At 39.4% G+C, this 14537-nt stretch overlaps 1 protein-coding gene across 9 annotated transcripts in view; it reads left to right on the forward strand.

Annotated features, from left to right (window-relative positions):
- ST7 (suppression of tumorigenicity 7) overlaps positions 1-14537 on the forward strand; it is a 151791-nt gene that overhangs the window by 95484 nt on the left and 41770 nt on the right. For all 9 annotated transcript variants that reach the window (XR_005828289.1, XR_005828290.1, XM_040596992.1 and 6 more), the window contains 3 exons: positions 1115-1190; positions 3386-3540; positions 6809-6906. Coding sequence is in view for 7 of the 9 variants with exons in the window: in XM_040596992.1 (XP_040452926.1) it covers positions 1115-1190; positions 3386-3540; positions 6809-6906 (329 nt within the window). In the remaining 2 variants the exon portion in view is untranslated. The remainder of the gene's footprint in view (positions 1-1114; positions 1191-3385; positions 3541-6808; positions 6907-14537) is intronic.

Here is a 14537-nt window from a genome sequence, read left to right on the forward strand (position 1 = left end):
GCAAGAAAAATGCAGTCAGGCATCATTTCTCTAGGGAATAAGGAAAGGCAAAAGTCTGGTCATGCCTGGAAAATTGTTGCTGTTGTATTTGTAGAATTCTAGATCTGAACAAATATCTCTGTAGGTATGAACTATCTAATTTGTGTCACTATTTTGTTCTGCTTTCTTGCTGAAGTCATTCAAGGTACCATTTGCAAGTGTAAAGATTTGGGGTTTTCCCTGTTTCTTGCAGCGGCTTCAAACATATATAGCTTAATTTGCCTCTGGCTGCAGTGTGGCATGTTAAGTTACATTATCCAGGTCCCATTTAGTCTATGCGGACAGAAGAGAGAGAGCTTATGTAAAACTTGAGTCCTGCGTTTCATTCCCAGATGTAGTTTGAAGCTCTGTAGAAAACGGAAACAACACATTTACAGCTGAATTTGATAGAAGTGGCTTTAGTTGTGTTAAGCCTTTATTGTTAAGTCCACACGCAGGCTTTGGTTCTGTGACATGTTGAAATGCACGACAATGATTTTGATCATCAGAATTCGCCTCTGAAGAGACAAATCTTTGTCTCTTAGGAAAGGAGAGATACTGAGAGTTGGGCACTCCATTCTGAGGGCATAATTACAAAAGAGAACATACTGTGCTTTTTTAACATGCGATAAACATGAATCTAGTTTCTGAACTTGATGGGCTAATTATGAGGCGGTCTGATTAACCTGGATGTTGTTTCCATTTAACATTCACCTCAAGCAACAGCACAGTAAGGAACTAGAATAAGAATCCTAACTGTCCTTGTATTCTTTTGTGTCCTGTGGAATCTGCTACTCCAAGAGGAAAAAGCTGCTTCTCACCTCTGTATGTGACAGTGCAGATGGCATGATCTCTCAGCCAGATTTTCCTATGAAAAAGAGTTTAATTAAATGAAAGAGTAAAGCTGAGTATTTGGGACAAAAATATCATGTTGATTATGACTATTATGATTATTTTGAGGGATCACTGACCTCTTTGAGTGCTGTGGAGTGAGTCAGGCTGAGCACAATAAATTCTGTTGTTATAATGCAGTAGATTCTGCTTGTTAATGCTGTAATGACTGATATGCCTCTGTTCTGCTTTGTTTATTGAACAGTAATGCAAAAAGCCTGGAGAGAGAGAAACCCCCAAGCCCGAATTTCTGCAGCACATGAAGCTTTGGAATTGAATGAGTGAGTGACAACAACATTCACATTTATTTCCTGTCATTTAAAAATCCATTTGATGATAGCTTAAGGCAGGGGGGTTTGCTACAGTAATTTTTAATGATGATTACAGGCCTGTCACAGCAAGGCCTGCAACGGGAGGAAAAAAGCACAGCTGCATGTTGTGCTAGCCACTCAGAAAATCCTTAGGGCAACATTGACAATGGGAGTCTTCTCATTGATGTCAGTGGGCTTTGAATCAGCATAGCGAAGTGTTAATAAAGTTGTCTCCTAATGAGCATACGAACTATGCATTTATAGGCTAGAGAGTTCCCTTTGGGGTTTGTCAGTCATCCGGAACAGAGGCAAGAAAGAAGGGACTCATAAACACCTTCTGAAATATTCATTTCATAGTCTGAGAGAATATGACGTAATTTTGTGGGACTTTAGTCTTTGAGTCCATTATCTATTTTCTCAGTAAGAAGCATAGTATTCTGAGATCCCAAAATAAACTCAGTGCTGCGATGCTTTACTGGCATGGCAAACTGTATATATGTTGCCAAAGTGCATAAAGCGGAGAGAGTCCCTTAGGTTGCTGTCAGAGATTACAGCATTCTCGAATTCCATAACCTGGTGCCTTACAGAATGTCCTTTACATGTTTCATCAGAAGGACAAAAAGAATTGTTTGTTCCTGCACAGCAGTTTAACTGAGAGAGCATGTAGCAGAGAAGGCTTTTGCAGGAGTGAGCTATAAGCCTATCCAGTTCTACTCACGTATCAGAGAATGGCTGAGGTTGGCAGGGACCTCTGGAGGGCATCTGGTTCAACACCCCTGCTCAGGCAGGGCCACCTCCAGCACGTTGCACAGAACCATTTCCAGTTGGCTTTTGGATATCTCCAAGGAGGGAGACTCCAGCCTCCCTGGACAACTTGTGCCAGTGCTCAGTCACCCTCACAGTGAAAAAGTGTTTCCTGATGCTCAGAGCGAGCCTCTTGTGTCTCAGTTTGTGCCCATTGCCTCTGGTCTGTAACTGGGCACCACTAAAAAGAACCTGGTTCCATCCTCTTTGCACCCTCACTTCAGGTATTTACCAACATTGATGAGCTTGCCCTGAGCCTTCTTTTCTCCAAGCTGAACATTCCCAGCTCTCTTAGCCTTTTCTTATATGTGAGATGCTCCAGTTACTTAATCATCTTCATGGCCCTCCACTGGACTCACTCTGGTATGTCCATGTCCCCTTGTACTGGGCAGCCCAGAACTGGACAGAGCATTCCAGGTGTGGCCTCACCAGTGCTGAGTAGAGGAGAAAGATCACCTTCCTCAAACTGCTGTCAACAGTCCTCCTAATGCTGCTCAGGATACCATTTGCTCTTGCTGCAAGGACACATCGCTGGCTCATGTTGAACTTGGTGTCCACCAGGACCCCCAAGACCTTTTCTGCCGAGCTGCTTTTCAGCTAGGTTGCCCACAGAAAGTACTGGTGCCTGGAGTCTTGTTTTCACCCGGACCTGTTGTTTCCTGTTCCTCAGCTGGTGACTCTGAAACACAATTAGAGGCAGCTGCAGCCCAGTTTTATTTCAGTATAAAGAATAATCTTATCAGCAGTGTGCTTTGTGTGAGAGGTGTTTAAACATGTGAAATGAATGGCTTTGTGAAGATGCACCTTGATGGAGGCAGGTAGTTAAGACATCTAAATTAGACAGCTAAAAGCTAAAAGGTGACTCCCGCCGTGCATTTCACCTTTCTGCATATTCATAAAAATTCTGCTTTCTTGTTGGGGGAGGGTTTTTGGTTTGTAATCTTTACAATTGAATTTGTAATCTGTCCTTGGCATATGGCAAGTGTTATAGTTCTGTTGATTCTTTTCATACCATTACAGCAACGGAGGCATTTTCTGTTAAAACAATAGTGCGTAAAACTGGTCTTGGTTTCCAGAAGGAGCTTTAGTGATACAAGCCATGATTGCTTAGTGAGCCAGTCCTTTACTCTCTGGGGCAGTTGTCAGTAGGTGTACTCAAGTGGCTGAATGATACAGTACCTACAAATAAGAGTCATGGTCTGGTTGCCAGAATATTTATTCATCAGAATAGTTAATCAGAAAGGTATACGGACAAAACTCCATTGCCACTGTATTTCATACATCCTTGCCAGTCCGCATGTCTTTGTATAGCTTTTACTTCATACAACCTTCTCATGGTTTTTCGTCTGGTATTTTTGCAGGTGTGCTACTGCCTATATACTCTTGGCCGAAGAGGAAGCGACAACAATTGTAGAAGCAGAGAAGCTGTTCAAGCAAGCTCTGAAAGCTGGAGAGGGCTGTTACAGGCGCAGCCAGCAGTTACAGCACCATGGTGCCCAGTATGAAGCCCAACACAGTAAGTTTCTTTGGATGGAATAGCCATTTCTAAATGGAGGGAAGTTCTGGGGAGTTCTTTGGGTTTGGGTTTTTTCTTTTCCCTCTCAGAACTATGTACTCAGTCTTCAACACTGGCTGGAATATGGCCCTAGAGCCAGACTATTCTGTTTCAGTGTTTCTGCTTGATTCTGTTGCTGAGATGAGCAATGCTCAGATTACAGATGCACCTTGTCTTTGTTGCAGCAGAAAATGCTGTAACATGTACTTAAAAGAAAAGGTAGCAGAGCCAAAACAGTTCTGATATTCAGAAAATGCTGGACACTGTTTTAGTGTTTAGTGCCTTTAGCCATTTTGAAAACGTGGGCTCATATTGTGAACAGGCAGTAAAGAACGATGAAAACAGGAGTGAAGTGATGCTTTACCAGCTTTTTTCCTTCAGCTGTGAGGGTAAATATATACACCGCATTGTTCTGTGTAAAATTTAATGACAACCATTAACCAATGTGACATTTGAAAAGTTAATTGCATATATTAATGAAGGTCACAGAAACATAAAAAGTAACAACTGGAATAATACAGTGCTCTCATTGAAAGTCTAGATTTTTATTATTTTATTTTAAATTTTGAATAAGCAAAATTAGCTGCTGTGATGATATTTATTAGATGCTTCGTAAACCTGAAAATACATGGGAGTTCACTGCCGGTAAATGAACAAAAAGATAAAAAAAGCAATCAGTCTAGGTTATTTCTAGTCTATGATGGCTACTTCAGGCAAAAGTAATACCGATTAATTACATAAGCACAAGCACTAACATACTTTGGGCATCTTCAGGTTTCTCAGGACTTGCATTCACAGCCTCTAGCTATCTTGCATAATTTGAAGGTTACTGGTAAAAATTATACATAGTGAAATTGTCTTGTGTTCTCCGGTTTCAAAAGTGTGCACATGTCTATACCTGAAAATGTGAGATTTTATAAAGCTTGGGGCTGTATTTTAAACATTTGTTGGTTATAAAACGGTATTTAGGATGATTTACTTATTTTTGTTAAAAATAAGAATATAGAGCAGCTGAGCCCTTGAAACGATTTTCAGGCTCTAGCTTATAGTGGTCTGTGAAACCTTAATTTGTGCACTGAATTCTGAGTGCAGAAAACGACAGTGATTCTATGAAAACTACACAAAAAGAATAATTAAACACTGTCACCTTGCTTGTGTCCAAGATAACCTGGTTACGTTTGTGCAGGCAAATCTAAGTATGATATTTTTGTAACCTGTCTGTACTAGGTTGCTACTGTCATCATGAAATTTCACACCCTGAACCTTCAGTATCACGGCAGACGAAGTAACCAGTTTACCTCAAAACTGAGTGCATTGCCACAGGGCAAAAGGGGCTAAAAAGTGACTGCCAGCTCTGCCTGTGGCTTCAGGGGGGCCGTCAGGAGGGGCTAGATTGTCATACTTCTCTATACCACCCAGTCTCCCCTTGATATGTCAGTGTGCACTCACAGAAGTTAGAGAAGGTCCAGCCTCAGACGTTGCCTTGGACAACAGGGTCTTCAAGTAGGTTTTCTTGATTATATGCTGGACTTCCACATGGTTTACAAAGGTGGAGAGCTCAGCTTTCTTTAGAGGGGAAGGACCATGGACAGATGTGTTGCAGTTCCATGGTTCTGTCTGTCATTCCATTTCTGGTCCTTAAAGTTGACTTCGGCATGAAGAGTGGGCATTTCATCTTTTACAGGTGAAAAACACTATGTAACTGCTTGACCAACAGTATATTGCTCTATATTTCTGTTTATTCATGTATTCCATCTCCATACAGTTTTTTATGTTAGACTGTGGATTTTAAGAGTAAATAATGGTATTGAGTAACCAATTTAACCTCTTTCAAAAGGTGCTAGTTAACAGAAAGCACAGGCAATCTCCTTTTTAAGGTGGCATGTGTTCATCACCCCAAAACATTAGCCACCTCAGAAAATTTTGACCTGAAAGGTTATCTTGATTTCATAGTAAGTAAATGGCTTTTGACCATTCCTTCTGGAAAGACTGAAAAGGAGCTTGGCCTGAAGTGTATACCTCTTAGTTACACTAAATAAACACGTTGAAACAGATGTAACTAATAAATTGTTTATTAAATATGTAGGAATCAATACAGAGATAAGGAATTACACAATATAAAATACAGCTAAAGAAATCCCTCCCTTATATATTTTTTTCTTCTAAAAAGTCAGACTTTTCAACCTGCTGCTTAATCTATCTGAAAATTGTAATCGCAGTTTTAAAACAATTTGTAGGTACTTGGAATATTTTCAGTGCACATCTTGTTCTTATTATGAAGGACTTGAAAATGTTAGGAACACACTAAAGTCTTCACAGACTGCATACTATACAGAAAGATAATTCGTAGCAGGTGTCTTATATTTTCATGATGTGGTAATTTTGTTGATGATTAGCTGTCCGCTCATTTCCTGTTGGTCCAGAAGCATGTTAAGAGTTCACATTTGAATTATAGGGAAGAGAATGAGAAATTAAATGAGTAAGAAATCTCCAAGAGAATAATTATTATCGCTGCTTAGTTTCTGTCATCTTCGCTGTTACGGCGTCTTCCAGCACATAGGATTGTCTTACTTGCAACGCATTCATTTGCCATCCATAATTAGTGGTTTGAGTGATTTGAAGACGATAATTGAGTAACAAGTAAAGGCTCTGTAAACAGAAAGCTGAGGGTATACTTCTTTTCTTCTGATCATTAAGAAAAAGACTGTTAGAGGATGGAGATTTGTTTCGCTACATCTCCTGTTAACAAGCATGGACATCGTAACAGACAAAAAAGGCAGGATAGAATATGCATTTATTTGCATGGATACCCTTCTCTTAAGCATGTACGTGATTTGGTAAGGAATTGAATGCAGTGTGTGACCACAGGGTTTTGTGCCAATGTTACCTCCATAGGGGTTCTCCTTGCCTCACTCGATTACTTGATCATCTGTACCCTATAGCATTGTCTGTACCTTTAGATCTGCTTATATTTCATAGGTGTAAGGTCAACCCATGGGTCCTTATTGATAACACTATGTATCGGGAGCAATTCCACTGATTATAAGTGGTGTTATGCAACTTCCAAATCAGCAGAATTTGGTAATTTTTTATTAAAATTATTGTGAAAGCATTGATGATAGCAAATAAAAATGGCAAGAAAGCTATGTTTCCTTTTGTGTTGGAATATTAAATGAACCTTTGTTTTATCTTTTTTATCTTAATGCTGTTTCTTTTTCCTCTTATACAGGAAGGGACACCAATGTGTTAGTTTATATTAAGAGGAGGCTGGCAATGTGTGCAAGAAAGCTGGGAAGGACCAGGGAAGCAGTGAAAATGATGAGAGATGTGAGTTTGGATTTGTTTCACATGTGATACTTAGATAATAGTAGCACAGAAATGATACGCATCTCCTTACAAGTTAGCATCCATTCCTCCTGCATGCGGCACTGCTAGTAGTGATTTTGTATGTGTAGTGTACATAAAGATTACGTTAAGAGATCATTTATTTATAAGATTGCAAAAGCAACACTTTGAAGTCATAAAATTCCAGATGGACAGTTGCCCATACAGACTGAATTTCCCATCGTGGTACACGTGCAATGGAGTGCAGTCTTTAATTATTTGATCATGAAGTTACTAACATTTTTTCTGAAGCGTGTAATGAATGCTGCTACCTTATTGAACAGGTCTTAAGTATTTTCTTTCCTCCTCACAAAGGTGCAGTTTGTCTGTGTGCACTGCTTACATCACACTATTTAAACCTGAGGACAGTGTTATTTATTCATGCAAAACCTATTACTGAGAAGTCAAAACCAAGTAAATAATCTATAATGAACTGATTTCTCTCTGAGATGGAGGATGACTATATCCCTGTTTTGTAAGCAGGGAAGCCACCAGTGGTGGTCATCTGTCAGTAAGATACAAAGCTACAAATCTGAAACACCAAACTAGCTACTTTGGGGTTGGCAGGAGGGGAAGCTGTCCACATAAGGAACAGTGTATGTTTCAGGTATGTAAAATGCTCGAGTTTAGTGGTAGCTGCAAATGCCCAGCGTTTCTTCAAATTAGATCCCCTGGATGTTGATTAGGACCACAATTCTTTGAGGAGGTGACTTGCCTTACCTGAGGTAGCAAGCCTGTGACAGAAGGAGGAATGGAGCCCTAGAGCTCTGGACAGCTGACAGTAAAACTGCTTACTAGTTTCCTGTGTTCTTCTAGAAAGAAGAATACTTTGTTTTCCAGCTCCCAAAAAAAAGTGAGGTAGAGATGAATCTGGCAAGTTACGCTGAAGGACCTAAATTCTAAATGCACAAAATGGAATCCCAGACGAGAATGAAGCACCTGTAAAGTGTGCTTTAGGCAGCTCAGATGGATGGTCCCTAAACCTGCATAGTGAAAAGGGAAAGTCTCGCTGCAATCAGTGGGAATTTTAACGTAAAAAGCAAGTGGCTTTCTCTGGAGCTGAGGCACTTGCATCAATGGCCATAGGGCAAGTATGTCTGCCAGCTTGGAATCCAGCACCCAGCATCTTCTGCTGGAACTGGAGCACTCATGAATACTTTTTTTAAAAGTATTATTACAGAATTCATTGTAATAATGCAGGTCCTCATCCTAAATAATCTACCAGATGGCAAGTGCTGAGTAACTTTGTTGCCTGTTTCTAGCTGGGATTTTTCAGGCACGCAACTCTCACTCCCCAGAATCACTAGGCTTCCAGACCAGAGGTGTTGAAAAGGAACTTGTCAAAAAAACAGCCATTGCACATCTAGGAGTGTAGGAGAGAGGGATGAGAAAGACCTGGTTTTGCAGTCTTGTGGTCAGCTGGGAGAATGTTGATTTCAAAAGTGTTGTTTTCAGTCCAAGTAGTTCCACTGATTCCTCATGAATTTCATTACATGGGCACTCTGGGACAAATACTGAAATGTTTGGGGAAAAACGTTAGAATTCGAAGTTCTGGCATTAATACACAGGAAAGATAAAATTTTGAATTTCACATTCAAATGTCACACATTATGATTATGGCAACTTCTGGAGCTTACTATTGGCTGCTGAATGTGTTCTGTGATCTGGAGATAGGGCTGTGTGGAACAGATTCTCTGTGAAGCCTTCTGCTGATGTCAATAGGTATGGATAATTGTGTATGCAGAGCACTGGATCCAGGGACTTGGGTGGTCCATGGAGGCCTAGGTTTCTTATGCAAGGGGAGACCTAGAAATCTTTGATCGTAATGAACGGCTTATTCTGTAAGATAGAAGATTACGTGTTGTTGAAGCACAATGTGGGTCTCGAAAGGCAACGATGACAGGAAGACCCAAAGTCATTGTTCATTAGACTTGAAGGACGGAAAACACCTTCCTCAATAAGAATGTTTTGCTAAAATGAAAGGACAGGATGCAAGACAAAGGAGGTATAAGGATAGAATTTTAGCTTCTAGAGCTTCAACTCAGATCAATGCATTCTGTATTTTTCCCCATACAGACACTGAGGCAAATCCTCAGAACGGAATTTAGATGCCTCTAGAGCTCTTTGTTGTGAGTAAGCAGAGCTAAGAATTAGCAGGTCCCTAGATGAAATATAAAAGCAGCAGTATCTCTAGGTCACAGCTCCAGCACACTGGGAACATGAGTAGGGTCAAGTAAGCTTTGCAGATGCTTTTTTGAAACTGACTTTGAGTTACTTAGTTCTGATGAATGCATGTCCTCCATTTTTTCATGGAAGAAATAAGTAGTATGCTTACGAAGAAGTTTGAAGAACACGAATGTGTCATTGAAGGTTTCTGTGTGATTGATGAGGGAGGAGATGAATTTATTCACCCTAAAAAGAATATGAAGAGTATGTTGGCTGGGGACTGCTGACTCTAGCATCAGGGGACAGAGGGTGGAGGCCCTGTTTGTGTTTGAAAGATTGAAAACAGGTTTCTCAAGACGTGGAACACGATGGAAATGAAGTGTTAAGAGGTTCATGACACCATCTGGGAAATATGATTGGGTTGTAGTGAGTCTTTTCTACTTTGAAAAATATAAAATATTTGAGAGTGTTTAATTCATTGCATATATGAGGCCATCTTGAGGACATTACTGATGGATTAGGTTGTCTAATTTTATGGAAGAAAAGACTGAGATCCTGCTTAAAACGCCTTAATGGAAAGAAAATGAGTTGTTGGTGACTTAAATGAGATTTTGATTTTTTTGTTATATACACTACTGATAGGGAAATCATATTCTTTAATATTGAAGATATTTAAAACAATATTTTTAAACACTGTTTTTAAAAACTGTTTAAAAACAGGGGGGTTAATTTTAAAAAATTGGATAGGAATTCCCATTCCTTCTGTGATTAATTTTGAAGTAGTATTTTATTGCTGGCTTTGCTGCTTGGATGTCATTCATTTAGTTGGGTTGAATTAATGCAAATTGCAAACCTGTAATTTTCATGGAAGCATGTAATTGACATCATTCATAGGTGTTGCTTTTACTTGTATTTCTGATGATAATTATTTACTATATTTTGCTATAGAAACCAGCAGCTGTCACTATTTGTATATATTGATTTAACTTGTGATCTCATTTTGATTAGTGGATTGTTGGAATAACTCCAGTCTAGTCAACAGAGTTATTCCTGTTTTGTTCTGGTTTATATAGAGCATGGTATGGTCTGTGAGGGAACTAGATCGCTTTTACTGTCCCTGAGGAGAAAGTCTACAGTGCTGGTTGTTTCATTCGTTTTGCTGATTAAGTTAGGAGGTTTAAAACCAGTTTGTTCTAAATGATGTTGGACAATTTGGTATGAGCAGAAGTGAAAGACCTTAATGGTGGCTGTGGGGTATGTTCAGTATCCCTTCATGTTGAATCTTTATTGTGGACAACGTTGCAAGCCGAGTAGCTACACGCTGATGAGCAAGGGTAGCCTTTTGTACTAGCTGCTCTCTTGTCAGCTCTTTGCAGATTCCCTCGCTGTTAACAATGGAAGAAAATAGAAGTGTGCTGGATTTCTGTGTCATGTTTTTCATTGATTAAAAGCAGAGATGATGTGGAGGGTGTGCAAAGGCACTTCTGTCTGTACTTTGTGGGCAACTGGATCAGTGACTGAGATACTGAATTCAGGAGCAGTCTGACACGGTATTTCCCTTGACTGGGTCCCTCGAGTATCCAGGTGAAAATGTATTGTGCAAGAAAGTGAATTGTCGAATTAATCCGAGCTTTTTGGGATTGTTCTGGAGAACATTTAGATTGCAGAACAAGCTTTCATTAAAGGGTGATGTACGTTTAGGAAACACCAGGGTGGCACGCAGAAGGCACAGGCAAAGTGAAGAGAAGCTCTTAATTGCTTCCTCTTTCAGAGAGAAGAGGAAAGAAACTCATTCTAGAGTGTTTTATCTGCCAGTCCATGGCCCTGTGCCCCTTTGAAGACTGATTTGTAACTTTAACAAATATACATTTCTGAGACACAGTGGAATTGCAGCTTTGCAGGTTTGTTTAGAAACAAGTGAGGTTTAGGGAGAGAAGAGACTCTTCAGACCTTTCCTTAGCTCTGGAGAAGGATAGAAACGAAAACACTTCTTAAGGGTTGGAAAGGTACAACTTATTTCTGGAATCAGTCATACCTGCTGAGGAATTACTCTTCAGATCACAGTAAATGACCTAGAAGTCTACTTCTATGTACCTAGCTCTGAGAACCTTGTTGAAGATATTTCAGTTGGATGTGTTTACGTGTTCGTCTCTGTACCCACCTGCTGTTTCTAAATGTGTATTCTATGCCACAGGAGACACTAAGGAATTGTCAGTACCTAAGCAGCTTGTATTGTTAGAGTGCTGCATGCTTATCAACATGCTGCATAATGAGTTCTTTAAACACTTTGGCTGCTCTGAGCATTTAAAATTGTTTAAGAGTTTATGTCACTTGAAGGTTTCAAAAGGGTATTCAACCACACTAAATCAATTTTAATGATATGGGAATGTTGGGTGTTTATCTTTTTATGGCCAGTGATATTGGTGATTTTGCTAGTATGATGGTTCTGCAGATCTAGCATACTTTCTTGGCAGCCTCTTTTGCTGGGCTTTGAATAAGATTTTCTGTTCAATATTCTCTTAAATTCTGTATTCCTGTGTGCATTGCTGACTTCCACTTGGGTAAGGGGAATACATAGCTGGGACAATGTTCTGCGCCTTGAATTATCAAGCTGTACCAAACAAAGAGAGTACTAATTGCCAATAAAGGTGTTAGGATCCCTAGCAACTTAACAACACAAATTCTGCAGCTGCTTGCCTGGACAGCTACTGTCTGTCTCTCCCAAATGCTTCTGTGCTTGAGGCAAGGTTAGTCTTTGGCTTGTGTTACACAGATCAGGTTAAGCAGGCTGCTCTGCCTTGAGTGGGATTCTAGCTTTATTGACATCTGTAGCAGTTATTTAAAGTACCGTTTATTAAAATTTGGAGAAAAAGTACTTCTTGGTTAAATGAGACCAACAGTTAATCTCATAAGTTTTAGAAGAGTGCTACTCTTGAGAATGGTGACATTTTCGTTTCTGTACAGAGCAGTATCTTCAGTTAATTCTTGTTGTAACTTCAAAGCAGTGCAATAATAGCAAGTGATAAATTCTGATTTTATTCCATATGTCCGTATATTCAAATGTGGTTTGTTCTGCTACAGATTCACGTTAAGGGTAAGTGGGAGGGGCAAGTTAGAACATCCCTCATTTGAGTGGGTTCTTAAACAAAAGGGAGGCATCTTGTGATTCTCCTGATGATGTTTATTCCTTCTGTTTACCTGCACATGACTCAGACCCCTCACTTTTTGTCATAACTGTGATCCTGCGCAAGACCCTTAAAAACTAGAAATTTGGTGACTACTACCTAAACGCGATAATAAAGTTTCTCATATAAATTATGGGTTTCCTGCATTGTGATTCTATTAAAATAGAACATAGTCTTAGAATATAGTAACACTGTCTTGGTAGGAGCCCTGGTAACTTGGACTCTTTTTTCTCTGCCCTCTTGCATCTCTCCATGTTTTGGGGCTTTGTATTGTCCTGATCTTCCTCTCTGGAAGCACCTACCTAATTTTTCACCTACAAGATAATTTCCTCATTAATTTCATGTAAAAATCTACTTCTAAAAATATGGGAAAGTTCTTCAAGAAGTACTTTGGGATGATGCAAATAAGGAATGTTTTTGAAGAGGGATTTATTTTAACGCTTTATGAAGTTAGTAATCTTGGATGTAACAAACACAATTTATCACTGATAGTGCTTTTATGTGATGTGATTAGTAGTAAACATACATCTGGAACAACTTGCACTCTTCTGGTTTCATGCCATATCTGCCTTTAAAATTCTCATTATTCCTGAAATACATGCATTTTTACGACACAGTCCAAATAACAGTATTTTCATCATTATATTTCTTAAAGAACTCAAGTCATACTCTGAAGGCTTTAATCCTCCAGTTAGAAGAGAACATAAAGACTGCATGTTCTAGCATATTTCCTTAAAGATAAGATATTTTTCACTTTAGTGACTCATCGTTAATCCTGCATTGAAGAGAAGTCATATTATCTATGAAGATCATGGAGCACTAGGACTAAACTCATATTTGGCAAATTAAAAATGGAATGTCAGCAATTTTTATACCTGTGCCATCCCACAGTTAGTGTAAACTGGATCTGGATCTCTTTTCTGACACTCTGAAATTCAACTATTAGATGACATGTCAAATTCCCTGAATTCCACATATAGACAAAAATATGTGGCTCCTACTGCTAATCATTTCCAAGCTCCAAAAGAACAGGATCTGGCAGATTTGAATTCTTAGCTTCTGTCCTTTCTGAGCTGTGAAAGTAACTGTGGAGCTGCTTCCAAACAAAGCAGTAATTATTTGCCAAAAGGAATGTAGCACATGGAGAAATGCATTAAATGACAGAATCCTACTATTGCTGTAATTAAGCAGAGCTTTAATTCAGGTAGGTCCAGTGTATTTCAGATCATTTTCCAACTCTGAGAGCTGTGAGAGTGTCTGTTTACATCACATGAATCCAGCTCATAACGAGACTGCACTAGAATGAGTTGCAGTTTTAGTACCAGGAGCTAGCCTAATTTTTAAGCACCTGGCATTGTTAACAGAGCCTTTTTGTGTGCTAGCCATAGTCTGCCAATGATGTTTCTCCCCTTCTGTCCTTGCCAGGTGAGCTGGCCAGGACAAAAACTTAAACATTAATGTATCTTTATTGGACATCAGAGGGTCAATGTGGAGTGACGTGTTGCAAATGCTTTAAGCCCAGGATATGCTTCAGTCGGAGCTTAGACATCTGAAAGCTCAGCTGTAGACAATGAAGCCCACAGAAATGGAGGTTTCTGGGTTTCTACTCAGAAATGGCTTGGAATTTTGCCTCATCTACCTTGTTAGTTAACAGTTCTTACAGATTACAAGTCATATACCAGAAAGCAGTTTATGCAAAACACTTGTGAAAATAACAGTGCTATCCATACTATGTGCTTGATTCTTCAATGGTGGTGGACAGTTGCACCTGAAAGATGGCAGCCTCAGTCATTCCTCTTTTAGGAAACAGATTTTACCGTTTCAGATACCCTCTGCAGGAACAGATACACTAGGAACGAAGGTTGTAAGTTTCACTGTTTGCATTGAATTTCCCTTGTTTGCTTATTGTGGATTCTTCATTTTAAACTGAATTCATTTTTCATATTTATGAATCCATTTAGTTGAATACATTGATCTAAAAATATTTGAGTTTGTTTGCTGAGAAGATATGAGCATAAGCAGCAAAGAACCGTTGCATGGACTGCCCGTAAAATATGTGACCATGCACACAGCCATAATGCAAATGGAGAATAAATGTGTCAACGCCAGGTTATATATAAGATCATTCATTTATCCACCTCCGTATTCCCATGAGTCCTATGGTCTGGTCATTTAAGCTGTAGCTTAAAGCTGGTTTCTACACACAAAAAACTACCATTGCTA

This window comes from Falco naumanni, chromosome 5 (assembly GCF_017639655.2).
Source record: "Falco naumanni isolate bFalNau1 chromosome 5, bFalNau1.pat, whole genome shotgun sequence".
NCBI lineage: Eukaryota > Metazoa > Chordata > Aves > Falconiformes > Falconidae > Falco > Falco naumanni.